A 27,595-nucleotide genomic window follows, 5' to 3' on the forward strand; every position below is an offset into this window, starting at 1 on the left:
TGCAGTCATTCCCAAGCACAGTATGAACTGTAAATGCCAGTCTTCCCACAACCATACCAAAAGAAGCAAAACATTCAAATTGAGTTTTAGCACATCCTGTGGCACAGAGACAAACTGGAAGCTCAACTTCTGCAGCAGAATCTGTTGAGAGCTCTCTAAACACAGATTCATTTATTAAACTAGAAGAACTGAAGAAATTGTGTTTATGAAAATTAAACATTTTACCATGTTTTTAAGCAACCCGAGTAGTAACAATTTATGCATTAGATTGATGGAAAGGTAGCATTTGTCAATTCACACTTGGAAGAGTCTAAAAGTTGTTCAGATCACTCTTAACGTTGTTACCTTTTCACTCAGCCAAAACCAGATTTAAAACCAAGCTGCTGCCAAAACAAACACCCTCCTCCCTGAAACATGTAAGAGTTTACAGATGACAGTGAGTTAGAGGTCTGACCTCCCCAGCTGCAGTGCTCAGGCAGCCTGGCAGGGGCTGAGCACCCCTTGGGAGAAGAGTTTAGAGGGTCAGGCAGGAGTCCCCATAGCCTCAGTTCCATCAGTGGGTTACACATTTCTGTAAGATATCACAAGAACTATTCCAGTTTGGGAGTCCCCTTCCCAAGGGAGAATCTGGCTCCTACCCATGGCTGCAGACCTCTCAGGCACACACTGCTGCCCACCACTGGGGTGGGAACTCCCACTCCTTCCTGCAGTAAGACACTGCATGAGGCATCTCTGTGCCATCTGAGCCCCTGATACAAGAAAAACATGGATGTGCTGGAGTGTGTCCAGAGGAGGGCCACGAGGATGATCAGAGGGCTGGAGCACCTCTGAGAACAGAGAGTTGGGGTTATTCAGTCTGGAGAGGAGAAGGTTCTGAGGAGACCTTATTGTAGCTTCCAGTGTCTGGAGGGGGCCCACAAGAAAGCTGGTGAGGGACTTTTTAGGATGTCAGGTAGTGATAGGACTGGGGGGAATGGATTCAAACTAGGGGAGAGTAGATTTAGATTAGATGTTAGGAAGAAGCTCTTCATCATGAGGGTGGTGAGACACTGGAACCTCAGGTTGGCCAGAGAGGTGGTGGAAGCCCCATCCCTGGAAGTTAAGGCCAGGCTGGACAGGGCTCTGAGCAAGCTGACCTACTGGGAAGTATCCCTGCCCATGGCAGGGGGATTGGTACTTTATGATTTTTAAGGTCCCTTCCAACCCTGAAAACTCTATATCCCTAATCCTTTGGTATGGACAGACCAGGAACACCAGAGACAGCTTTTCTTTTTTTTTTTCCCCCTCTTCCTGACTGGATATCTAAACTGGATTCTCAAAGCCAGGCAAGCACCAGCCTGTGCAGACACAAGTGCAAAGGAATAGAGGGCAGGGCTGCAGGAGTGGCAGCCACAGCCCAACTTGCAGCACATATGCCAAATCATGTACTTAAAGCCTTCATGAAAACATCCATTACTGAAGGGACAAAAAGTAAATTCAAAATTAATATGGAAATTGAATACTATAGGAAGTTAAAAGATCAACTCAAATGCAGTGGTACAAATTTGAGCTCAATGCAGTTAAGGGTTAACAGAAGCTGGCTTTCCTTGGCAATTCATGCACTTATTGTAAATGGCTGATTTCACCATTTCCTCTGTACTGTCTCATTTGGACTTAAAGACAGGAAAACAGTCAACTCACAAGAATTACCAAGGACTGGGGGAAGAGCAGTAGAGTCTAGATAGACTAAGCTTGGTTTTGTGATTAACCTGCAGCTTGACATGTGTTTCGAACAACTCTAGCACAGACACAGCTCTCTAACAATGGAAAAACTCAGTACAGATCAGTGTTCTCATCAACTACACTGCTCACTGCAATCAAGGACTCTGGATGCCGAGAGGGTTTCCATGTGGTATTAAGCTAGTGAAACCGCAGCTCCCACAAGGTAAAAACAAGGGTTTTAGGATTTTTAAATTCAGAAGAGTCTTACTAAGGTAGCTAGGCATAGAAATTCCCTGGACAAATCCTGACTGCTCAGTTGTGAAGGTATTATCAGAGGCAACATTGACAGCTCTAAGATAAGGCTCACAACAAACAGGTTGAGCCCAGGCAGAGTTTTGAGAGATTCCTGCTGGGCTGGAAACATCAGAGCAGCATTGCTCTATCCTGTTTAACCCTTCAACAGCAGCCTTTCCACTTCACTCCAGAGGGGCTGGCTGCATTTTTGACAGAAGTCATTGCCAGCAAGCCCCGATTTTGTTTGCAGCTATCCATGACAAATGGCCTCGTAAGAAGCAACTTTGAACTTTTGTGCAGAAATGCATTGGGACCTCTTGGACCTAAAAAACCCCACAAAACCAGGAAAGCAAACCTAAACAAACCCAGCAGCTGAATCACATCCCAGCAACTTCAGCTTCACGGGAAAAGTGGGAGACGCTGGGGCAGCTTTTGCCAAGAGGCTCAGGCTGGGCTGACAGCCTCAGCATGATCCAAGAGCTCACTCCAGCTCTTTTCTCCACTTGGCCAGGAGACATCATGTCACTTTCACACTGGCTTTGGTCACACAATAGGGCAGTCCATGTTGCTGACCTGGCAAAGAAATGCTCTCCTGTGGCTGCGTTTGCTTTCCAGTGGCAAGCTGATCAGCACCAGGAGTCCAGAGCAGGACCCTCCTCTAGTTGCAGCCAAGCTGTTTCATCAGCTTACACTGCATTGTGTCACTTCACACTTGCTCTGCTGAGAGGAATGGAAACATAGCTTTGTTCTTCATGTAATCAGCTAAGCACAATTTATTTATTTTTTTTCAAACCAGAACAACTGAAGCTGCTTTCAGTTTGATTTGTGGTTGTTACATTACAAGCCCCTGACTTAGAAGCTAAAACTCAAGTTCAGGTTTCTTCCCAACCTTATCCAAAGAAACTGGAAACTAAATAGATGGGGTCTCCAAGAGAGACTTCAGAAAAATAAACAAATGTCCTCTTCAGGTTAAATTAGCTATACCAGACACCATACCTCACCAGAAAGGAAAAACACCAAACCAACCAAACAAAGCCAAAATAAACAACAAAACCAGAACTACTCTTCGCTGGGCTCCCTAAAACACAAATCCCACAGGATGTTTCCTCCAGTAACCAGATTCTAATTGTTCCTTCCACCACCATGGCAGAAGAGTCCTCACCTTTATGGTAAGTATACAAGAACAGTGAGCACTGTCTTATCCTGGAAAAAAGAGAGAACAACCTCAGTACCAGTAACTGGTGTGAAAGTACCTCAGTATGTCATATTTAGTCCAGTTTCTTGTGCTTAGACTTCACTGATTTTATATAATTTGATAGAAATAAAACTTTCTTCTTTTCACCTGTAAGAGCAACAAAGAAGCAAAAGTACTGGTTTCTGTTCTCTCTTCACTCCATCTTCACCACCACTTGTTTTCCTGTTTTTCCCCCTAAAATCTTAATTCATGTTTAGACTATGTGACCTGTAAAACAGCCTGGAAGAAGCAAATACATATGGCAGGCTTCTCATGTCATAAGACACTATTAAATATGACTTTGATAAAGTATTCCTAAATTTTAAAAAATTGAAATACAAAATACTTGAGAGAATAATTTAGGACAAAATATTTAATTCTGGAAGTTTTTGAAAATTAAGGTGCTTATTTTACAGTACTTAGGAAATTGCACAGAAGTTTAGCAGTGAGAATCTGACACTAAATTTCACAATTCTGTATTAGAGGGCAGTCATCTGACTGTCAAATTGCTTTGAAGCTCTTAAACTCGTTCCTTAGGAGAAAGAGGTGTTCCAATGAAGAGCTTAAAAACACCAATCAAAGCAAACCCACACAACTGGCCAAGAGCCATTCCTCTTACTGAGTTGAACCAAAACTTGGACTTAAATGTAGTATTTTTAGACTAAATAAAAGCAGGAAAATTATTATACAAGAAGAGAATATTACATTCCTGGCAGCACACTAAGACAAATCAGTGATTTTTTTTTTTTTATGTATACCAGACCATAAAATCAACACATGTCAGAACAGCTGGAACATTACTTACAAATATAAGAGAAACTGCTATTAAAACCTGCACCAACTGCTGCAGCATAAATCTATAAATGTTATGGTTTCCCTAACTTCAGATTTTTCTTCTCTCAGAAGTTTTCGAAGCAGACCAAAACTTTCTAGTGTAATGTCAAACTGAGTAAGTCATTATGTATGCCAAACAGACAAGAACAAATATTAACCCACATAACCCACATCAGATTATTCCACTCTAAGTTCCAGGTGCTTTTTTTTTTTTTTTAATGAAATGTTGATAATTTTAGGACAGCACCAATAGCACAGGATACAAAAAACCCAAAACCCAACAAAAAAACCCCAAACAACCCAAAATCAATAAATACAAAAATACAATAAATACAACTCACACTTTATTCTGAATAGCTCACCAGTGTATCTACCTCTCATATACTTTACTACACAATGCCAGATAAGAAAGCAAGGTCATGCAGACAACCTGGTGAAACTGGTCTTTTCTAAAAGGGCAAAACCTGAAATATTGACTTGGAAAGGTACTGAACCCTGAAGGACACTGACTACAAAACATTCAAAAACTTCTGACGAGGAAGTGAAGCTGCACAGAGGCCATAAAACCCATTGTCAAAGTTTTATTTCTTCTATCCAGCTGATGTCAGCAGCAGGTTTACTGCTACCTCAAGGGAAAAGATTAATCACTGGAATGGAACACACAGATATTACATAACAGTATATTAATATTTTCAGAGGACCTTGTTGAGTAGAGTTCAAAAAATAAAGCCAAAATTTAATAAATGTGGGTTTTTACCTTGGACTGCAGGTGCTGGATCACAACTGTTAATGCTTCAAACTTCTGGTTACTGCTTGTCAGGAATTTTTTCAGCTGCAGGATGATTCCACTCTGGGCCTCACATTTTGCTTTGCACTGTGTCAGCTCAGCTGTTTTTGTTCCAGGTGAATGCACATCTGGGGCTGCTTGAGTCTGTACGCACGAGCTCCTGGGACTCCGCTGCTTGCCCTTGTCAACTAAAACAACAACAACAACAACTCATTAATATGCACTTTATGTTGACATCTCACCAAAACTTAAGACACATGCAAAAGAAAGTAGTTATAAATTCTCATAAGCACTTCCTTAAATAATGCCTAGGAGAAAGGGTTACTTCAGTAGCACTGCAGAGCAGACACTATCATCTGCCATGGCAATTTCTAGCACCATAATGTTGTACACAGTATTTTGCACTTCATTATCACCTTCATGCAGCCTGTAACTTACTTTTCATGATACTCTTCACTTCATGCTTTGAGCAAACATTTTCATGAAGTGAAGATGTTTGTCATCCTACCTTTCCACAAAATTATTTCTAAACAGAAGAGCGACCATTTTTGTTTACCACAAGGATTTCATATTTTCTGCAAAGTATTGATGAATACAAAACAATTTTTCCCTATGTTTGGTTGGTGGTTTTTTTCCCTTTGAAAACTTTCATTACAAAAATTACCCTTTCTGCAGCTCAGGTTTGAGCTTTATTTACTGGAGTTCTTGCAGCATTTTGTAATGTCAGCAACTTCAGTTGCAAGGATGATGCTTTCAAAAAAAATGCTTTTAAAAGTAATTTATTTGAAGTTTGCCGTGCCACTATTCACACCCCAAGAATTACATGGTTGATTTAATATTTCTAGTATGTTGCAAGCTCAATCCCTTCACAGCACACAATCATCTCATGGCAGGGGAAACCACATTGCCTAACCCAGTGTTTGACTCGCAAACACTGAAGAGGTTACAGGTTTTTCTGCTGCCTTTAGACTAGAAAGGGAGTAGAGTAGTGCTGTGTAGATAGGGCCAATCTTCCCCATTTGATCATATGGGGAACGAGCAAACACTTTTGCAATAAAAGGCTGATGCAATACATAAATATCCCTTGGCAATTTAATGAAGACATCTAAGCAGATTACTTTGTACAGTTTCAACTTAACAAGATTTCTTCAAGATAAAATTAAAAAACTTGAGGTGAGATTTAGAGAAAAGAAAAATAGGAATATGCAGAAAAAAACCAGGGACACAAACTAACCACTACCCAACGAGTAGCAGTTGCTCCTGAATCCTTTTTGAAACCCAAGCATCTGGTATGAAGGTTGTCAAGTGATTCTGGAAAAGTCTACCAGTGTAAGGTTCAATCACACAACTAGAGACAGTATTAATAACAAAGGCTTTGATTCTCAGTTAGTCTGACTGACACATCAATTATTGCATTAAAACAGTCTTGCACAGCCTTCACTTGTTTTCAAAGCATTTGAAAACAAGTTTCTTGTTCAAAATACTGACATCCTCTCTGAATCTCTTATTGAGCCAGGTGAAGGTCTCCCGAGTCTATTAATTTTACAAATAAATCCTCTCTAGGCAAGATTTTCTGTCACCTCATAGCAACCACGTCAGATTTCCAGCTATTTTATGAAGAATGCTGTGTTTAAAAAAATAGTCTGAAGCTCTTTAAAATGTCACAAGCGAGAATAATCAAGGAGTGAGGAAAAAGAGCAGGGAGTAGGGAATAAACACGTACAGTCAATGCTTCCCTGCCCTACTGGCTCACACCCTCCTACTCTCTCATGTATTCCACCTCCCTTCCTGAATGCTCTATTTACAATAAAGAGTGAACTAGAGCACTCTTTTTGTTTTAAGGTTACTGGGTAAATTTACTGATACAGATGCTAATTTCATAATTTAATTAACTATATGAAATTAGTTTTACATCCATTTATAGGACCCTGACAGAGCTGAATTAAACCTGAATGATTGCAGACAATATTTATTCTGGGAAAAAATTACATCATATATGGTTACCAAATGAAGTCCTTTCATTCAAGTACAGTGATACAACAGCTAACTACGAATGACACAAGACTTCAGATATGCACCATTTCTTGAGTTCAACCAGCCTTTATCAGTTTGCCCGTTTCACACTATTGCTCTCATTGCTCAGACTACCAAGTCTTTTCCTAGAAGCTCAAACATCCAACTAAGCCAACCCTGAATACTGTACTAAGAAAAGCTGAACAAAAAACATGCACTACAGAAATTCAGTGGCGTTCCTGTTGGCAATTTTATCACAGTCATGTCCTATAGCCAGCCACTTCAAATGCCAAAATGCATTTCTCTGCTAGCATGAACCCTCTGCAGCATGAACTGCCTCTACAGATAAACACCAGTGACACTTCAATGCTTATTTATGGCCTGTGTACCTCTGGGCAATGACAGATTACTTCCAGATTTGTATTGAGGCATGCTCTGATGTCAAAACAAAACCCACGCTTCCATTAAACAAAAGCATCATGAGTGTAATTACTGATACAACACATCAGTGATGGACTCAAATTAAAGGCAGTAGTGGTTACCAGCCCAAGTCACTTTGCCCATTTTATTTGCCCTCTTTGAACAGGCCGACTTGTAAAGCAGAACAATTTGCACCCTTATGTTAGAGGTTTGATTCCTCTCCAACAGGCTTGAAAACACTGCACTCAATCAAGTTGAAATGCTCAGTTTCTGAAAACTAAAAATCAGATTCTCAAGTACCACATGTAGCACCGTAACAAGACGGAATCACCATCCAAGGCCCTATTCTTCTTCATCCAGTGAAATAAATAAATAAATTAGCAGTGATTTTGCAAAAGCTAAGCCTTTTGATCACAGAAAATTCAGTATCTTCCTGGTAAAAAAAAGACCTCGTGGCCTTGGTAAGGTCCAAAAATTGTCCCACTCCCTCTACAGCCACTACAGAGATGGCAGCAGCTGACTTTACTTTTCTGGGGAGAGTATCAGAGCCACACCAAGCTTTTCCATAAAGCAAACTGTTTCCCATACAAAGCTTCTCTAGTTAACAGGCATTCAAAAGCAAGAAATACAAACTGGCTGTACACCAGGGTGCATTCCATCAAGTTACGTTTAAGTCCTAGGGTACTGCCCAGTACTTGGCTGGTTATCAGAACTTGCCTGGTACTACTGGACTCCTAAGTCTCTCGATGTTGTGCAGCATCACTGGATTACTGGCTGAAACATCTATCAACCACTTTTTGTTTTGCAGAGCCAAATTAAAGCCTTCCTTTGCTTATGTCTGGGAAGGTCTGCATAGTAAAGAAAATACTTTCTAATGAGCATAGACAAGCAAGAGATTAAAATTCCTAAGAAATTACATTTCTCAAAAGCATTCCAAATAGCCTAAGCAAACTATTTGCCAAGCACAAGTAGAACAACCTCACTCTTCTCCCCACATTTTTGCCATCACCATTGTCTTACCCCTAAGCACCTTCTTTTCACATTCCTCATCCAAACTGTTAGCTTCCACAGTTTTTTCAAAACCCGTGTGTGCCTTGTGTAAGCATTTTTCAAAGAAAAATCCTTGCTCAACATTTTCTCTTGTAGGAAGATGCAGGCTGGTAAAAACTTTCTGCCTCTCCTCCATTTTCTGGAAAGCCTTGTCTACACATGTTAAATTGGTGCTCACTTCTTTGATCAGCAAGACCAGATCAGCCTGAGTATTTAATCGAGCTTCCATTTCTTCTCTGACTCGCTGGATTTCCTCAAGCACAGTTCTTATATCCAAGTGACTGGACTTCACCTCTGCTTTGAGATCTTCTTTCACCTGTTGCTGGCTCCTCTGCAGTGCCAATACTGTTCTGATTTCCTTTTGAGATGTTTCCATGTCATGCTTTAGCTCCTTCTGTCCAGCCTGCACTGCCTCCTGGCCAGCTTTCACTTCTGCCAGCAAAGCAGCAAGGCACTCCATCTTGATCCCACAGGACTCGCAGGACCTCTTCAAGTGTCACAGCTTCCAAGCAGTCAGGGACATTTGTGAGCTGGTAGCAAACTTCCCTGGATAGCACAAAAGCTAGCACAACAGCCCCTGATACAGGCTACCTCAATTTACAGCACACTGCAGTGAAAGTGCTAAGTAAAAGTCTAGTGCAAGGCAAGACAAAGGCACTAAATAAAACGCTTTAACAAGCAGGGCTCTAGAGCCAGCCTCCTTCTCAGGACTCAGCCAGAGGACTAATCAGTTTAATTGGTAGATTATGCCACACCTGAATTTTTTAAAATCTTTTGCTGACATCACTGTACGTGGGACGTCACCCCCAAAGCCACTCCCAACAGTCATCTGATCTGTGCATCAATCAAAGTATGCCTGGGCATCAGGGACTGGGTTTGTTGCAATGCAGCCAAACGCTATGCAAGAACACAGCAGCCCTTCCTTTCCAGCACAAAGGCTCAAAAGGAGCCTGGATTGCCTGCAGGAGCTGAAAGCCAAACAGTTCAACAGAACTTAAGTTATTTCAATTGTGCATTCAACAAGGGGATTATGTACCTGCCCGTCTCCGAACGTTTGCAGAGAGGGATCAAGACTACACTTGTGAGCACCCTGAACATTGTCCCATTCCCACAAAATGCCCTTCTCAATCCCACAGCTAGCAGAGCTCTTTTAGTAATCTTCGGAAGAACTGGGATCCTGAGGAAGCCCTTTAGTCCACAAACAATAAACAGTTACCAGAGCAATACGGGAAAAATGACTAATGAGATATTTTTGGCAGCTTAAGCCTTTCAGCTCCCAGGTCTGTGTTAAAGCTAAGGCCTCTTACATCTAAGCAGAGAGCTCCTAAAATATTGGTGTAGGCTCCATGTAAAAGCAGGTAGATTAATGACACCAGGCTGTTAGCTCTTTTGTTACACAGTGACTTAATTACAGCCTATCATTGGTTTCAGCTTGGAAACAATGACCAACACAATGCAGATCTTGGTCTACAGAAGGCATCAGTCTCTGGCTTCAAAGAGGTGAGCTGGTATTCTGTTCAACACCCAGCAGAGCAGGAATCTGAGCAGCACACAAGCTGGAGCTAAGGAAAGCTTTCACACCACACCTTTGGCCTGTCATGGCTCCAGGATGCTTGTAGAGTCAGGGATGATCCCACAGACACTCGAGGATCAGAGGACCTATGCTATCCATCCAAAACTACAGTAACCCTCACCAGCACAGCTTTGGGCTGGGAAGTGTTCTGTAGAATGCCGATAGTCCACACATGCACAGATGGAAGATTTCCAACTCACCACAGTGCTCCTGACCAAAGAGCCCAACTGGGAAGTCCTGGCTGCTGTGACAGTTTACTGGTCACTTGTTGGTTTACTTCCTACACCAGCCCAGGCATACTCATGGGGCCAGGAAGGCATTAGAGTCATATCTTCCACAGACAGCATCTCACAGCTTGCAGCCATCCCCTGACTGACCTGATATTGCAGTGGTATCACAACCCCTCATGGACCAATAGTAGAGAAAGAAAAAAAGAAAAAGGAGGTATCTAACTGATATCCCCTGGTCCCTCTGTGCTCCTCCCAAGGAAGGCTTGGAGGCAGATCTTTTCCATTAGCTACATAAAAAAGCCTAACTGATAAACTTGGATGATGGAGTCCTCCCATTTGTCATTCCTGTCCCATGCCACCAGCTCCAAAGTTCACAGCTTTCCATCATGGAAAAATGATGAAAAAGCATCACAGCTTTCCATCCATGGTGCACATCCACCCCAGCTGCCAAGTGCTCTTTACTATAACACACTGAAGAAAAGTTCTTCTTTGAAATTGGTCTTCCTCTTTACAAAAAGATCACTTCCATCCAGAACATAACCAATGTGTTTCATATGCTCCTCACTCAAAGCAAGAGGTCTGATTATAAAATACTTTACACAATTAGCTACCAGCAAACACAAAACACCTCTATTTGTATTGCTCTAGTGTTATAAGAATAAAATCCATCATGTTAAAACATCTGAGAAAAGGTTTGCATAGGTTTGAAGTCAACACAAACTCACTAAACCACAGTAGCAGCTGTATTTCAGTGTTAAGTAATACAGAACATTTGAAATATCAAACAAAAATGTTTACAAAAAGATTACAGTGAAAAATGCTCCCCAAAATCTGTTCCTTTGACCTTCTGGGTGGTTTCATGTTCTGTAAGGGTGACCAGTTTGTAGGACTGAGGTCAGACTTAAAACAGCAACCAGATATTTTCACTTCCCAAACATGAAAGGGGAAGCATCTAGTTGCAGCTATATATCAACTTTTCTCTTTTTCAGAAAGTCTCTTTTTTACACCTAGTTGTAATTGGTAACCAAACACACATCACTCTCATACCACCACTCCCCAGGAACAACCCCCCCACACACACTCACCCTTGGACTTCTTGGCTGGCAGAGTTTGAAAAATAAGAAATAGCAACCTAAAGATAAAAAAAGAAGGTAAGGACTAGAAAGGGCTACAGAACTGAGTACTCTTCATGTATAATAAAAGGGAACACTTGGAGAATAAGTTTCTTTTAATATATTCCTGAAAACTGGATATGCCATTAGACAGGTTTCAACTGAAATACCTGAAAATACTTGTTATTAAAAAAACAAAAAAACAAAGAACTGAAATAACCAAATTATGGAAGGCATTACAAAACAAATATCCTGTGCAGTATTTACAGTCATGAAACAGCTAAGTCTTCACTGAAGTTTCAAGCTGGACAAAATATATACCATATAATACCAATAAACACTAAAGTAAACTTAAAACTCTACCTGTTTTTATTAGAGCCTGAGGAAAAGAGACACTGCTGATATCTACTCTAAATGCTTTATCTTTTCCTCCTGTAAACAAGCACTGATGCAGTACTGCATGACCTGTGGGTCTGGTTCCCAGGTTTTACCCTTCAGGAGTTACCAAACTCAGTCTCACATCTGTACTAGCCCATAACCAAGCATATAACTTCACTTTGTATGTTAATCCTTAACATACAATCCTTACACAGTCAGTTCTGAAGCCTCAAAAAACCCTCTACAATACTTCCACCATCCTCCCAGCTGCCTTCCCCCCTGCTGCAATACTTCGAAGCTATTCAAGTGATGCAACAGAATGGCCTGATCAACCATTTGATCTCACAGCTTTGATTTTAAAGTTTGCCTCGTGACAAGCTATGGCGATTCAGAGAGGCAGACTTAAAACATCCATACAAATAAGGAAGCTGTTGGGTTTAATCTACAGTGGTACATACACTATCTTTAAGAACACTAGGAAATTTGGCTAGCTGTAAATTGCCACCCTAAATTCTCCCCAAACTCCTGCTCTGGGCTACGAACTCCAGGAAGCAGCTTAAGACAAATATACAGGGAAATCAACCACAAAACTAAATTAACGGAGTCTCCAGAGAGCCTGACACAAGCTAGACTTGAATGCAAGTCTTCCAATCCCCCAGGAGGTGCTTCATAGTTTGGCCAACTGTATTTTTTGCCTGCATCCAGCTTGGCAAGTGGCTAACACACATCTTCCTGCTGTGCCTCTGAGACCAGGCTGCTGATTGCAGCCTCTTGAAGAAGTGATGTTCTATTTCTAAGCTCTGCCCCAGGAGTGTCTGTATAAGCTGGTGCAGACAGCCCTGACTTGCTGTGTTCATGCATCAAGCATGTCAGTCATGAGACAGTTCCAGTCCATAGGAAAGCAAATTCATTTTTCAGAGTTGTGGATAACTTGCCCGAATTCTGAAGGAGATGCTATACCTCAGAAACTTTTCTAGCCACTCGTTCAGCTGGTCTTGTCTCAAGAAGCTGGGGGAAGAGAAACAGCACTTCTCATCTTGAATCTTCCATCTGTATCATCACAGTCTGATGTCCAAGAAAACTAAATCCTTTCTAGAGCAGCACCACAGATCTCCCTTTAATTCACTCTTACTGTAAACTCTGGAGTTCCTCTTCTGTAGGGTAAGCCAGCAGGACCATTACCTTACTTTAGCTGTCACCAAATCCTTTTCGAATTTTTTTGAACAAAATAAAAGTAACCATCACCAAGGCTCTTAAAAAGGAGGCAGGGAACTGAACAAAAGTTCACTGCTGTCAGGTAACACCTGACCTAGATGCTTCACCTGACTCAGCAGGATTAAAACACACGCAGCAGAAATCCCTATGCCTTTCTCTGCAGAGGTATGAAGGTTTTTCAGGATATTTTTTCTTAAATATTGCTACAGCCTGGAGCAAAAGTGAAGAATGAACACTTATTATTCCAAGCATTCAGCCTGAAGTACTGTTTCTGAAGTCTGAGTCTGTCCTCTCATGCCAACTCCTGCATTGATTTACAGTATTATAGCACTGACTTCTAGCCTCGGTACAGCATTTTAAACCCATCCCCTTTTTGCTGTTCACTTTCAGCCACAGAACTGGATGTTCTCTAGATATACATGGCAGTGAAAAACAAAGGGAAATCTCAGATGTATTTATATACTTCAAAGAACTCTGTGCCTGTTTAATGTTTTAATTGCCCACTTAACACACACACATCTTGCAGCACTGGCCACACAGGGTTTCATGCTGGTAGGAGCATGTTTCTTCTGCAGCAGGAACTATTAGCATGTCAAACGCTTCCCTGTCCATTATGGTGCTATTAGGTAAGAAACCAAATGTTTATGGAGTCCTGCAGCCTAAGGCTGTTACCTGGAAACTACAGTACACCTCATGCAGCTCTTACTAGCTTCCTGCTTCTTGACACCACAAAGGGAGCACGAACCAAGGGTGCTGCTGAGTTATGTGCACTTTACACAGAAATAGGGGTAGGTGAGGAAACCTGCAAAGAGCAGGCCACTGGGAAGGAACCAAAAGAGCAAACCAAGGCCAGTTTTCCAGCCAGACCTTCCTAGGTGAGCTTTTGCATTATCTCCCTAGAAGATGAAGTCCCTAACTACTTCTGCACAAGGGTTCTTCTGAAGATAGATGCCAGCCTACCCCTTGGCACACACTTCACACTTTTTAAGGCTCTGAAGTGATAAATCACAGAATGCAGCAAGATCTTTGCCCTTCAGTGTGAAAGTCTGTACTTTTTGTAGTGGGTTATGGGCATGCCCCTGACATCTTTTTATGAGGGAGAGCAAGCTTTCCCTGCAATCAGGAGACACTGTAAACGCACTTGGATCCAAGGCAAAGAAAATACCATCAGTGCAACTGTGACATTACACTAAGTCTCCTAGGTAAGCCCCATCTTTCCAGTTCCTACCCCAATAGGCTGTTACCCACATGGCAGCCTTTGAACTGGGTTCCTTGCATTTACATGCCTATTAAAATTAACCATCCATTAAAACCTCAGCATTTCTCAACCAAAACCTTGCCTTCCTCTGAGTGATTAACACTGATGTTTCCCTAAGATGTCACCTGTCCTAAAGAATATGGCTCAGCCTTGTACAACTGTTTTAGGACTTTGCCAAATGCACTACCGATTGCCTGTGCAATCAGTAGTGTGCTTTTCCCCCTAGAGGAAGCATGTTAACAACACATTTCCTTTTGCCTGCAATATGGTATGGTCTGTTACTACACTGATTAAGCATACCAAGTTTCCATGTTGCATTTGCCTTACTCACATTTCTCAAGATTAAATTTTATGTTTTAAAACCTACATTAATCCTATCCTGAATCTTTGCAAGGAGCTTGATTATGATGTTTATAAAGATACCTTAACTACATTTGAGAAAATAACTCATCTTTCAAATTGCTGGTGGCTTCCAAAACAAAAATCACAAAGACGAGTCTTAGTTCAATTCATGTCATCACTGCCACTGCCTGATCAGTCTGTGCAGTTTCTAAAGAGCAACTTTTGAAGGAAAGTCCAGTAATGAAGATTCTTTTGAACTGTGCCCTCCATGTACTGCTCCATGTGTCTTTTGTCTTTTCACCAGTACCTGTTTCTTTTCCAGTCTTGATGATGACAAAGTCAGTATTAGGTGAGATGTCAAATGGCCATGTTTGTCAATCCTACCAGTGCTGCACTGACAAAGTCAGTAAAGATGGCAGGAAAGAATTTAAGAAACCCTTCAAAACATTCATATCCAAATTTTCTAGCATATTAGAAGATTGGAAGGGATAACCTTGACAAGCCACACTTTTACAAAGGACTTAAAGGAGTCACAAATCTGAGCAGTGTGTAATTAACATATCTGTCAGATGTCTGCCTGCTAAATGCAGAGTATGCATACAAGCCTGACTAATATCTGAAATCTCAGCATTGTGCCCATAACACATTTTACCTTCCATACCATAGGCCTGTATTACAGAAGCATTGGTGGAGTTTTGAACACTTAATATACAACGTGATTTTGCTTAATATTTAACTCACAGTTCATTTAGTCAAGTTCAGTAGAACTGTAACATCTAGAATTAAACCAGTTTTTCATCTAGCCATAACAAATTATGAATAGGAGCCACACATGAACTACAAAGATAAAAACACTTATAAGCTCAGCACACATTCAGAGATGACTGAAAAATAAACCAGACAGATTTTAAATGCTATGCAATTTACCAAAGACAACTCTAACATGCACCACTTAGATTACTACTACTGGATCAGAATTCTTGTGGTTATTTTGTAACTAACCAAGAAGATAGATGGAGCTTGTTCTAAAACAGAACAAAGCCTGAGTCACCTTAGTTAACCATCCAGTGCTACATACCACTATCTGAGGAAAAAGGAAGGGGAAAGATGGCAAAACAAGTTTATTCTAATAATGGAAAGCCTAGAGTATGGATGTTTTGATATGAGAGGGACTGGCCCTATATAGAGTAATGGAACAACACTTCATATACCTTAAGAAAATCAACGCTGCAGCAAGTCACCCATTTTTAAGGACAAAGACAACAACAGGATGTAAAGTAATTGCATGAGGATATATTACGGTGTGCTGTTGATTTAGCTAATGAGAACCATGTTAAAGTATGTGAACTATAGGTCAATCTAATATCCTTGGTTTAAGCATTTTTATTTCACTACATCAATTAATCATACACACCGAAGGCAACATTTTTTTTTAAATTCTCTGGCTTTTCAAGGAAAAAAAAATGCTATATTGGAAGTGAGCAATGTTTACATAAGGGGTTTACATTTAATAAGTTTCTAGTTCAGGTATTGCTCTGAGTAGCAGAGACACCTGAACCAGTCCTCTCTATTTCTGCATACCTCTTATAGTTGCAGCTGTGCCTTGTTATACCTGAAAAACCACACTTATCCAAAGAACTAAGCACAGAGTGATGCTCAGGACAGAGGTTTCCTCACTCCTCTCTGCTTCTATTTCCATTCCCTGTACAGGAAGTTCCTCCTTGATGCTTGGTGCCCTCTACTGCTTGTCACAAGCATTGGACAGGGCATATTTTTGCCCTTCTTTCTGCACCGTCTGACTTCAGTGTCAGGACCCAGAGCTGACTGGAACAGGGAATACCAGCACTATTTCATACCATCTGCAAACCCTTCCCAGATCACATTAATTGCCTCCCCAGCGCAAGTCCTTATCCTTTTTCCTAACTTCCACGTCCTTCTTTAATACATTCAGGGTTGCCAATTTCCTTACTTGTAGTTATTTAAACCTGGGGTGTCTTTGTGTTGTGATACAGAAAGAAGCCCGCTCTATATCCACATATGCTTAGGAAACCCTCACACACACCACAGCAGAATGATGTCAAGACAACCTTTTTCCTTTTCCAGCCTTTCTGAAGACCCCAGGTCCCACAGGTACTCAGGGAAGAAATGGCTGAAGCACAGCCAGAAAGGAAGAGCTGCAATGTTTGAACTCATTCTTTCTGTAATACTCTAGTCCACCTTGCCATGCTCAGCATCAGAAACTCAGGGCTGGAAGAAACGTCCAGAAACCATTTACATTACTCCTTGTTGAGGCAAGGTACATACTACCTAGACATAAAAGGCATTTCACCAGACTGCTCAACTGTCCTGCCATGAAACAATTCCATACATTTTTCACTGGATCTTTTCTTCCAGCTCAAACCTGATCTAACTTCACATGGATTAAACCACTGACTATAATCTCTCTACATGCCACATATTTCATGGAGATGCTAACAGCCTAGCTGAAAACTTTTCTGTTCTCACACATGCACAGCAGTCTCCTGTATTCTGGGAAGTCAGGTATGTAAGCAGATTATTTTCCAAGTATTTTTAAACATAATTCATTCCAAAAGGGCTGGCAAGCATTACAAGCATACTACGGATAAACATCAGGTAGCTGGGAGAGACCCCGATACTTAAAAATACAAGTAAACAACTTTAACAGACTTAATTTTTTGCATCATAAATTTATTCTAGATCTATGTATCAAAAAAACGCACAGATGTTAGCAACTCATTGCACGAAGAATTCCAAACAAACCCATCATGATTCTTATATTTTATAGAATCAAGCCTTTCTACTACAGAGGTTCTACTTCACTGCAAGAAACAAAAAAACCACCAACCAAACAAAAAACCCTCACCAAAAACAACAAAACAAAGATCAGAATTAATTTGGAACTTTTACAAAATCGCTGAAGTAATTTCATCAGTTGGATCTGTCCCTAATTCAATGTAGCGATTCTTCCTTCGTAACCCACACGTAAGTTTCATAGAATCATAGAATCATAGAATTGGCTGGGTTGGAAGGGACCTCAGAGATCATCGAGTCCAACCCTTTTACCACCGTTGCGGTTGCTAGACCATGGCACTGAGTGCCACATCCAGTCTCTTTTTAAATAGCTCCAGGGACGGAGAATCCACTACTTCCCTGGGCAGCCCATTCCAATGCCGGATCAAACTGCCAGAACATTTATTCACTCAGTTTAATGTTAGATTCAATAATTTCTTTAAATTCAATAATTTCTCCCTAGTTTTTCTGAACTACTGAAAGCCTTTTAGACTAAGAGTCCATGCAAGACTCTTTCATTCACAAACCACAATCTTTCCTTGAAAACAACTGTACAAGAGAGACCTGTAAGACATGTATTTGACCACAAGACTAGCACAAAAGCAACATCATTTCTTGCATGGTATCCACAGCTGTCTTAGAAACAGAAGGATAGAGGGACTTTTAGTTTGAACTTGAAAGCTATTTATTCAACCACACTAGCATAAGCTGATGTTATATGACTGTAACAAATGTCAGTGGACTTAAGCATGATACTGAAATGCTGCCTAAAGGATATTACAGAAGAAAAAGTAGGACAGGCAGCATGAATTTAAAGAGTCTCCAGAGCCTTGGCTATATTTTATAGCATTGCCTTTGTGCCAAAACAATTTTTTAACATATTCAGCAACAGCTTCCTGTGTTTCTGAAACTCTACATTCATTTTAAGACAAAAAAAATCCAGATCAGGGTCAAATTTATCATGTCATTCCTTAAAAAAGCAACGTGGCAGCATTTTAGGTGCATAGGAAGCACCATAGTGCAAAGGCATCCATAATCAGACTTTATCTAACAAAGTAGACATCTACTACTAAAAATTCAATTCTAACATTTTCCTCAAAATTAGATGACTGCAGTTTAGCTTTGGATCCCCCACTACAAAGAAAGAAAGGCACTGAGGTTCTGGATCATTCCCAAAGAAGGGCAATGAAGCTGGGGAAGGGTCAGGAGAACAACTTACAGTGAGCGGCTGAGAGATTTTTTCCTCTGGAGAACAGGAGGTCCAGGGGAGACATTACTGCTCTTTGCAAGTACCTGAAAGGGGGTTGTAGCTACGTAGGGGTCAGTCTCTTCCCCCAAGGAAATAGAAAAAATGTTGCAGGAAGTTGTGCCAGGGAAGTTTAGATTGGGTATTAGCAGAAACTTCATCGCTGAAAAAGTTGACAGTCACTGGAACAGGCTGCTCAGGGAGGTGCTTTTATCACCACCCCACAGGTATTTAAATGACGTAATTGTGGTGCTTGAGAAACACGGTTTAGCACTGAAATAGGTAGAGTTAGGCTAATGGTTGGATTCCATCATCTCAAAGGTCTTTTCCAACCAAAAGAATTCTATGATTCTGTGATCCAAATTCTCCTTGGTGGAGATTTAATTTTCGAAGTCACAAATTTCTGAGGATGAAATAATTTGGAAACCAAGCCAGGGAACGAACTTTGCCCATGATTTAAAAAAAAAATAAAAAAAAATCATGGATGATATAGGAATGATTAAACTTACAGGTTGGAAATGAACTGAGACAAGTTTACAGTACCTGTTTGGCTTTCCAAATCTGTTCAAGAATCAGTCTTAGAGCTTTTAGGAGCTGAGCAGAAAACACTATGGTAGCATTTTCAACAGTTTACACTATGGTATAATCCAATGACCTTGTTCATATCAATCTCAATTGGTTTTAATCAGAGCCCAAAATTGCACTCCAGCAGGCTGCTCCTCTCAAGCTACACTGACTACATTTGACAAGTTCAGGTTCAGTCCCAAATTTGGTGTTTTCCCTTAACTAAAAAAGTAAGCAAGTGGTTCTCTGCAAAGTGTTAATCTGTACCATCATTTCCACACAAAAGAGCAGAAGCATACATGTACCTTACCTACAGTGGACTACCCTGGATCTGGATCACACACAGCCAGTTCCACTGAACTTCTTCTACATATAAATAGAGATTGTCTATGTCTGTAACTGTTTCACAGCTCAGTTAAGAATCTCGGTTATTCTAGGTCAGTGTTGTTTTGCTATGATACTAGAAATGGTATTCACACATACCGAACACCACTGGGTTGGTTCACAGAACACCAATTATTTTTACTTTTCTATTTATTATCATCATTCCCATTTAGTTTAAGCACCTCTGCTATTCATCCTTTTTTTCATTACACATATCAAGACAGCTAATATGAAGTAAAGCCTCAGTAGATTGAAGGAAAATTTAAGCAAGATACCAACATTAGAAATAAGTTCACAACTTCAGGAAAATGTATTTTTGGAGGCAGTAGCAAAGCACGTTTCAAGAAATAACAGCATAATTCAACATGTGTCTAAAATTACCCTGGAAATGGTAATTCATAGCTTCCCCAGTTGGGAAACACACTTTGCTGGGTCAACAGAATAAAACAGCATCTTAGTAGAACCCCTTCAGATGCTGCTGGTTTAAATAATCCATGTGATCTCTATCTTCCAAGCTTTGTTGTACATGGAAGACAAAAAATATGACATCTCAAGTGCCCCACAGCAGCTGTAAGTGCTGTTGAAACACTCTTTTTAGAAAACACAATGTACTTACACAATACAGTCACATGTTGTAGTTAAGAACCTATTTGTGTATTTCCTGCTTTGTTAAACTGCTTTCCTATTATTAAGCAGCAAAGATATCTCCCTAGGGATGTGCCTAGAACATTGCACACCATTGTTTCAGGAACAGTCTGAGTGCAATCCAAAGAAGCCCAGGAGAAAACATCTTGAGAAAACAATATGAAGAACACAGCAGCACCCAGTGCTTTTATTAGTCACAAGATGCAGAATGTCCCCACACTTTGAGGCACACAGTCCTTCTGCTGCCTGCTGACCACGCCTGGAGGTTAAGGGACTTCTCTTCCCAGTGATTCCTAACCAAACTGCACAACTAAAGATGCCATAGGCAAAGGCTTCTCAGCAGGTACCAGTGTTCCTCTCAAGGAGGAACTGCTTGTCATTCCTGCTGTGGAGACCAATCAGTTCCCATGGGGGAGGTTTAAACATTCATCTCACCATTCCTTGCATTTCATGTTCTTCCAAGAACCTTCTGTTTAAGCCAGCCAAAGATGACAGACAATTTTTTATGAATTACGTGGCAGCACAGATGGAGGGAAAGAAGACAGCAGGAATTTTTTTGGGGAGCTGACTTCTCGGGGAACTGAGTGGTGCTCCCTGGGGCATACCCATCACTTACTGCAAAGCCCATAGCCCGTATGTGATCCCCAGGAAAGATCTCTAACTACAAACACCTCTCTACTCATGCCACTAACAAATACAGCAAGAAAAATATTCATTGCATATTACACATACACACAGTCTTTCTCAACCTTAAGTCCTAGCTGAGAGGTCTCTTCTGAGACACAGGAACACAGGTTTATCATGGTTATGCTAGTAATTTATTAGATTTTTTTTAAAGTGATAAAATGTCTTAATTTGATAAGCAAGCTATTGTACAGTAGTATTTGTGGAAATACATGAATCCTGTTTTTCTGTTAGTTATAAAGCCCCATGCTTATAGCCAAGAAAAGTAAAGTTTTCTAGTTTTCTGTTTCATTTGGAATAGAATAATTTGCAACTGGCTTTGCAAGTAAGTTCACTCATTCTTTTGCTGGAAGCATTTCCAATATTCCTGTTTTACTACAAACATTTTAAAAGGCTTAGGACAAAGCCCACTCTTGTAATAACGATAAAAATAATAATTTAGTAGTTTAAGTGTCTGATATTAATATTCACATGCAAAGACCACTGAAATACCTGAGTCTAAAAATATTACAAAAGAAATGAAGTTGTTAATGAGTGTTATTTTTAAAACTTTCCCCGAAGGACTGCTCGTTCTCTTTAAGAAAAGGATGAGCTTTCATTAAAAGAATTTCACCACAGATGTTCCCAGCTGTTCTGCTTCCTGCCTAACAAGAAGTATTCCCACAACATCACATACAAACTGTTTACATGAGCATCTTGAGGAAGAAACTGTACTTGCTATGAATGTGAAAGCAGCACACTACCCTGGTAACAAGTAGCAAAAATAAATTCAGCCAGGACTTGAACACAGGACCCAGGACTATTAGCACCCTTGCTACAACCATTAGATAAAGCAAAGATGATACCAATGGAAGGTTACATAGCAACTGTAACGAAATGTCTCTGCCAGATACAAGCCAGGTTATTTAAGGTGGGTTATTTCCCCTTTTGAGTACATGGACAGCTAGATTTAAATCTTCTACCAAAGAAATAAAAAAGAAAATCCTGTTCAAGATCTAAGTAATACTGCTGATGCATTCATTTTCCAGAAGATCAAATGCTATTTTCTTTGTCCTATAGGACACAGAACACAATAGTCTGACCAGGAAAAGGTAATAGGGAAGAACATTGTTGGTGGTCATGGTTGGAAAGGGGCTGGTGATAGCACTAACTAATCTAAATATTAATTAATAATTCTGCAGCACTAGTTTGATGTATTATAATGGTAAAACTAGTTGCTTATATCCTCTTAAAAATAAGATTTAATTCAATCTAATCTTTCCAACTCAAGACTACTCCATCAGCCCACAGACAGCAGATAGGCCTAAAGAACAACAAAGAGTACAAGTGAACTCAGCACGCTGGCAGCTCAACCAATGCAGCCTTAACTGAATTTTGTTCTTGGGGAAGAAAAGCCATTAGAGATGGGGGTCTGCTTGCAAATTATTATTCTAGTTAGTTTCTGCTACAGTTTTGGTGAAACTGTCTAGAGCTCTTCTAAACACCAGTACTTGTCCTAAAGGCATCAAACCTATCAACTTTGGACCTAGGTTATTCCTACACATCATGCCATTCAGGGATTAGAATTTTTTTAAAATAATAAAAAGAGGAGATACTGCTTCATTACTTCACACTAAATTGACAGTATCTATAAACATTTTGCCAGTGACTGTGGTTAAGAGTAACATGGCCCCAATCTACTCAGCACTGCCCTCCAGAGGGTTTAGCATATAATTAGATTTGATTAATTGAATATGCAAGAAACTTTTTCCCTTTTACCCCCCTCTCACATCAGTTTACTGTGCCAACAAGAGAGTGACACAGAACAGCAAGCCGATTGGCTGCATATACTCCAAGCATTGCATTATAGCACTGACATTTCATAGTATCATTTTCCTCTAAAGAGCTATTTCTTTATGCCTTAGAAAGTTCAAATTAAAAGGACTGAAGAGGTAGCAATGTTTTATTTGTCTGAATGCTGCAAGCCATTTTACTATGGTAACAGATTCATTTTCACAAGCTGCAAAACTGGTAGAGACAGCTTCTAAAACTCTAAGTCCAGTTTTACCATACTGGAAATCCCCTGAAGTAATTTAAAAGCTATTCAGGTTTGTAAGAGTAATTTTAGCTGCCTCTCACTTCCAAACCCCAACCTATGTCACACCAACAGAAGATGCAATGAGACCCTTTTCACTTAGACATATTAAGTGGTAACCAATGCACAAAGAATATGCAATGATCCTAGAAGAGATAATTAACTACATATTTTATATCCACTCTCCAATTAACTATTTTTCTATGATATTGAACTAGAAGATGTAATTCTATTTATTTCATGTTGACAAATATATGAGGCATCCTTACCACATAATTAATCTAAGTGAAAGAATAACAAAATTCAACATCAGTCACTGCTGTGGACCCAGAATGCAAAACCTGCCATACATCTGCTCTTCACAGCAGTCTGCTTCTTCATTCTCTAAAGATCTAATTTATTTTTTTTTTTGAGCAAAGCTCCTCACTTACATTCATTTTAATGCTCTATTGAAAATATACACAGTTTAAGTGTGAACATCACACAACAGTTATTGTTTTGACTTTGCTGGGGCCTTTTGGTAGGGTTTTTTTTTGTTAGTTTTATTCATTTTTAAATCAGTTCCTTTCTGCTCTCCAGGCTTCTTTTGAAAAGAATTAGTATTATCTTCATTTTATACCCATTGTAAAAACAGTAATTGGATAAGCCTTTGTAGAGAGTAAAAACTATACTTCCACCAGAACACAGAACCCTGCCACCTGAAAATAAGAACCTCCATTTAGTCATTGCCTACATGCCTACTGAAGCTCTGGCCTATGAAGATCAAAACCAAGCACATCAGGTATGTCCTTTAGTACCCAGTACTGAGATTCAGTCAGAAGCAGAGTCTCACTGACTTCAACAGGAACATGATTATATCCAACAGCCCCATGACAAATAGTTTCCAGCTATTAAACTTCATTTGCTCAGAATAGGTAAGTTGGCTTTACTTTTGAGCTATATTTTTCCTTGGAAGGTGACAAATATTTAACTCACTTGGCCTGTATCAAATCTCTCCAGTAGACTTTTAGGCTTAGAACACTCAGTAGTGTCAAGTATGTTTGGTGTATTTCAACAGTTCTATATTAAAACCTGTAGTTTTAGAGATTAATCAGTACTTCAGTTCCTCTTTGGGGGTACCAGGGCAGAGAGGGAGAGGCATATAAACATTTAAGCAACTTGTGACACCTTAAGTTTTCAGAGTCCTCCTTTAAGAGCACTGCTTAGCCATATGCAGCAGTAAACTGTGAGTTCCCAAAATGATCTGAAACAGGATTTAAGGAAGGAATTGTACTGGAAAGGGATGTCATCTACTAAAACAAAAAGGTCTGTGATGTTTGCTTGTTGCTAGTAGGGAATTTTTAAAGTTGGTATTGCTGTAATGATATCAGCTACTGTTTGTCCTCTGAGGCACATCTTACTCTGAACATAAGACAGTAGCTAGGTGTTGTAAGAAACAGAAGTCACCAGAGAGATAAGACTAAGTGCAGTTTCCTTAGGGGGAAAAAAAGAAACAGGAAGAATAGCAAGAAGGGCTGGATGAAAACATTGATTCAAAACCATTTACCATAAAAGCAACAGTACAGTTCAGTATGAACCTTGAAAAATTCTGAACAAAAGGCACAAGAGCTTTGACCTCCATTTGCAAAACTAGGTTCTTGTCTAGAATTTGATCTTTATGCAAAAGAAAACAAGTAACTCAAAATTACTATTTTTAATAATTCATAAAAAGTATGTCTTTCTTTGGCAGTTTATACAGCACCACAGAGATGATGATTTACTCTGTCACATCACTGATGCATGAAAAACATAAGAGCACATTAGTCACTCCACAGTAAAAGTCTTTCATGGTTTGATAACAGAACCAAATGTTATATTTCATCACTGAAAGACACAAGTTCACACTTAACTCTCATATCTACCATTTTTATGCAGCACTAAAACAGGAGATTTTTGTTACAGTTACTTGCAGAATGCGTAAATAAGGTACCTTCAGGAATGCATCAGTGTTGTTTTGCTGAAGAGGGCACTCACTACATACAGCTAACAATGCAGGTGTACTATCAGTAGCTGAGAAAAAAGACACTTCAACATCTGCCTGCATGTAAAGGGAGAAGAAACTGCTGGATATGATGATCTTGAAGCAGTGTAGAATAGAGCAATGGAAGATAAGATACAAGGCAACAAGCTGAATGGCTGTAAGACACTAAGTTTTACAGCAGATTTCCTTTGGATTTATTCTATGCCTTAAAAAAAAATATCCAATTTTATTTGGCATGCCCTGAGCAGGCTGTATAGTTACACTGCAGATACTTGAACTACTCCTATTACTTTGACACCTCCACAAAACCAAGACTTAAGCAGTGAAAATGTACTCCAGCCCAAGGATCCGTTTCAGTATAAATGCAGTGACTAATCTAGACTAACTTAACACCAGTGTTAACACCAGCTTGTCCAGCCATACTTCATACTGTGAAGAAACTGAGGAAGGGTGGTACAAAATATCTTCAAATCAGAATGAAAATGCAATCCTCTTCCAGTACTGCTTACATGCTGACTTCACCAAGTTACTGAACTGCAAACTGTCAGCCAGGACATGGTAACAGAGGAACCCAACTTGACCTACGCTCTAGACTATTTTAAAACTCTTTTTCCACAACTGCTGTAAGTATCTTATGGATGCTCTACAGTCATATGGAACCTCCAGTCTACACTATTATGAAAGGGATCAAAGGATGAACTCTGTGGTACTGCTCATGAAAAGCGCAATCAGCTCCAAGACTGGAACTGAACGTTGCTTACATAACACTGATATATATTCACATTCCTGCGTAGACCCTGATATTTTTTTTACAATTCCCTCCCTCATTTTCAGTACAGTCACCAGTCTATTATATTTCTTACTGCTTATGTGACCTTAGAAAAGCCATGTAGTCTTAATCCAATTTAACTGCTACAAGAAAAGATACTCATCCTGGTGCTTCAGAACCAATTATAGCTACTCCTGGCATTAAGAAAAACAAAACAAAACAGCAAAACAAAACCAAACCAAACAAATGAAAAAACCACGAACCTTTTACATGTGATATACACCACTGATATACTGATGCCATGTCTTCTGAACCTGAACTAATCACTAACAAGCTATGATGCATTCCACTGCTTCTAAAACCACAGTGTATCTATACGTACTTGCACTCTCCACTACAGAGTATGACCTGGTTTTCAGATGCCCTACTTTTTTTGTAAATTCATCTCTAGTTAACAACTGGTCAGCCTTCTGCTAATAAACTGACTTCTTACAAGACACAGAGACACAGCAAGGCAGTCAGGAAACCAGTCAAAAACCTCTTTAAGCTTTCAATGCTATACCACTACCCTGCACATACAGAAAACACAGAAGGTCTATTCAGCATTTCTTAGTGAAGTGCTGCTTAACTGGAACACAGGGCCAACAATCTATTTCACATGCTGTATTTAGCAGAAGCATCCTGCAGACAGGTTTTGCTTTCACATCCACTCAAAATACAGCCACAAATGGATTCTTAAAATTGTAAAAATCCTATGGTACGTGCATTGACATCTGTTTTTATTTTTCAAAATTATACTAATTTCAGTAGCAGTTAATGAACAGCTGAAAGATTAAACATTATCTCCCTCTCTATTAAGATTTTTGTCCATGGATATGCAGGTATTAGCAACAGCAAAGATGTAGGTATTTGCACAAAGACTTCTTTACAGAAGAATTTTTAAAATTGAGGTATTTTAATCCTAACTTTAAACCATGAAAGCAAGCTATGAAGCCTTTAATACATTTGTATAGTCAGCTTGTATTATGTTCAGAACTTAATTTGTCATCCAGGAGAAAATCAAACTGGATTTACTTTGCCAGGGATAAGTAATGACAAGGAGAGTGTTTTAAGCAGATAGATGAAACACCAGGACAGGAAGGAAAAGCTGACTGCTAGAACTGAACTCCAAAAAATAAAAGCAAAGAGGGTGGTGTTCAAGAGAGCAAGGAAACGCCTGAGAGGAACTGCTTCTGCCAAACTAGTTTATGTAGCTGCTTGCTCCTCCCAAAGTAAAATGCAATGAAATTTCAAATAGTGCAGTGGAGGAAAAAAAGAATTATATAATATGCAGGCAGCCATGGTTTTCTCTCGATGTCAAACATGTTAGCTAAAACAAACACCAAATAACTGCCACCCCCCACCAAAATGACACATGTACTGGAACAAAGCTCAGCTTCCCTAATCTTGTTTCCATTGCTTCATTTGCTTTGCCCTGCACCAAAGAGGAAAACCAGGTCAGATGCAGCTGAGAGTTCTCTGGTGATTTTTCATCCTTGCTGTTTTGGGGGTTTGTGGCTTTGGGTTTCCTTGTTGTTTTGTTTGGGTTTTTTTGTGGGGTGAGGGGCAAGAACAGTGATTTTTTGGGGGGGGATTGGGGTTTTTTTGGTTGGTTTTTTTTAAGTAATACACACACTTGTCTTTAATTTCTCTAAAACTTCATAATTTTTAGGTTTAGGTTTATATCAATACAAGTAAGCATAAAAGTTTGCTTATTCTACTTGCAAATAAGTTGTTTAGCATGACTTGTAGAACAGATATCTGCATGTAACTATTCACATATTTCTCACAGACAGAAAGCCACATCATGACTATATTCATTCCACTTCCCTTCCTTTCACCCCCCCACATCTAATCAAGGTATATAAAAGATAACGCTCCCAGCAGATAATCATTAAAATCAGTAGATAAATATTTA

At 39.8% G+C, this 27,595-nt stretch overlaps 1 protein-coding gene across 4 annotated transcripts in view; it reads right to left on the reverse strand.

Moving 5' to 3' along the window:
* MTUS1 (microtubule associated scaffold protein 1) overlaps window positions 1-27,595 on the reverse strand; it is an 86,602-nt gene that overhangs the window by 24,946 nt on the left and 34,061 nt on the right. For all 4 annotated transcript variants that reach the window (XM_030449707.1, XM_030449708.1, XM_030449705.1 and 1 more), the window contains one exon: window positions 4,821-5,038. In XM_030449707.1, coding sequence (XP_030305567.1) covers window positions 4,821-5,038 — 218 coding nt within the window. The remainder of the gene's footprint in view (window positions 1-4,820; window positions 5,039-27,595) is intronic.

Source organism: Calypte anna, chromosome 4A (genome assembly GCF_003957555.1).
Source record: "Calypte anna isolate BGI_N300 chromosome 4A, bCalAnn1_v1.p, whole genome shotgun sequence".
In the NCBI taxonomy this organism is placed as follows: domain Eukaryota; kingdom Metazoa; phylum Chordata; class Aves; order Apodiformes; family Trochilidae; genus Calypte; species Calypte anna.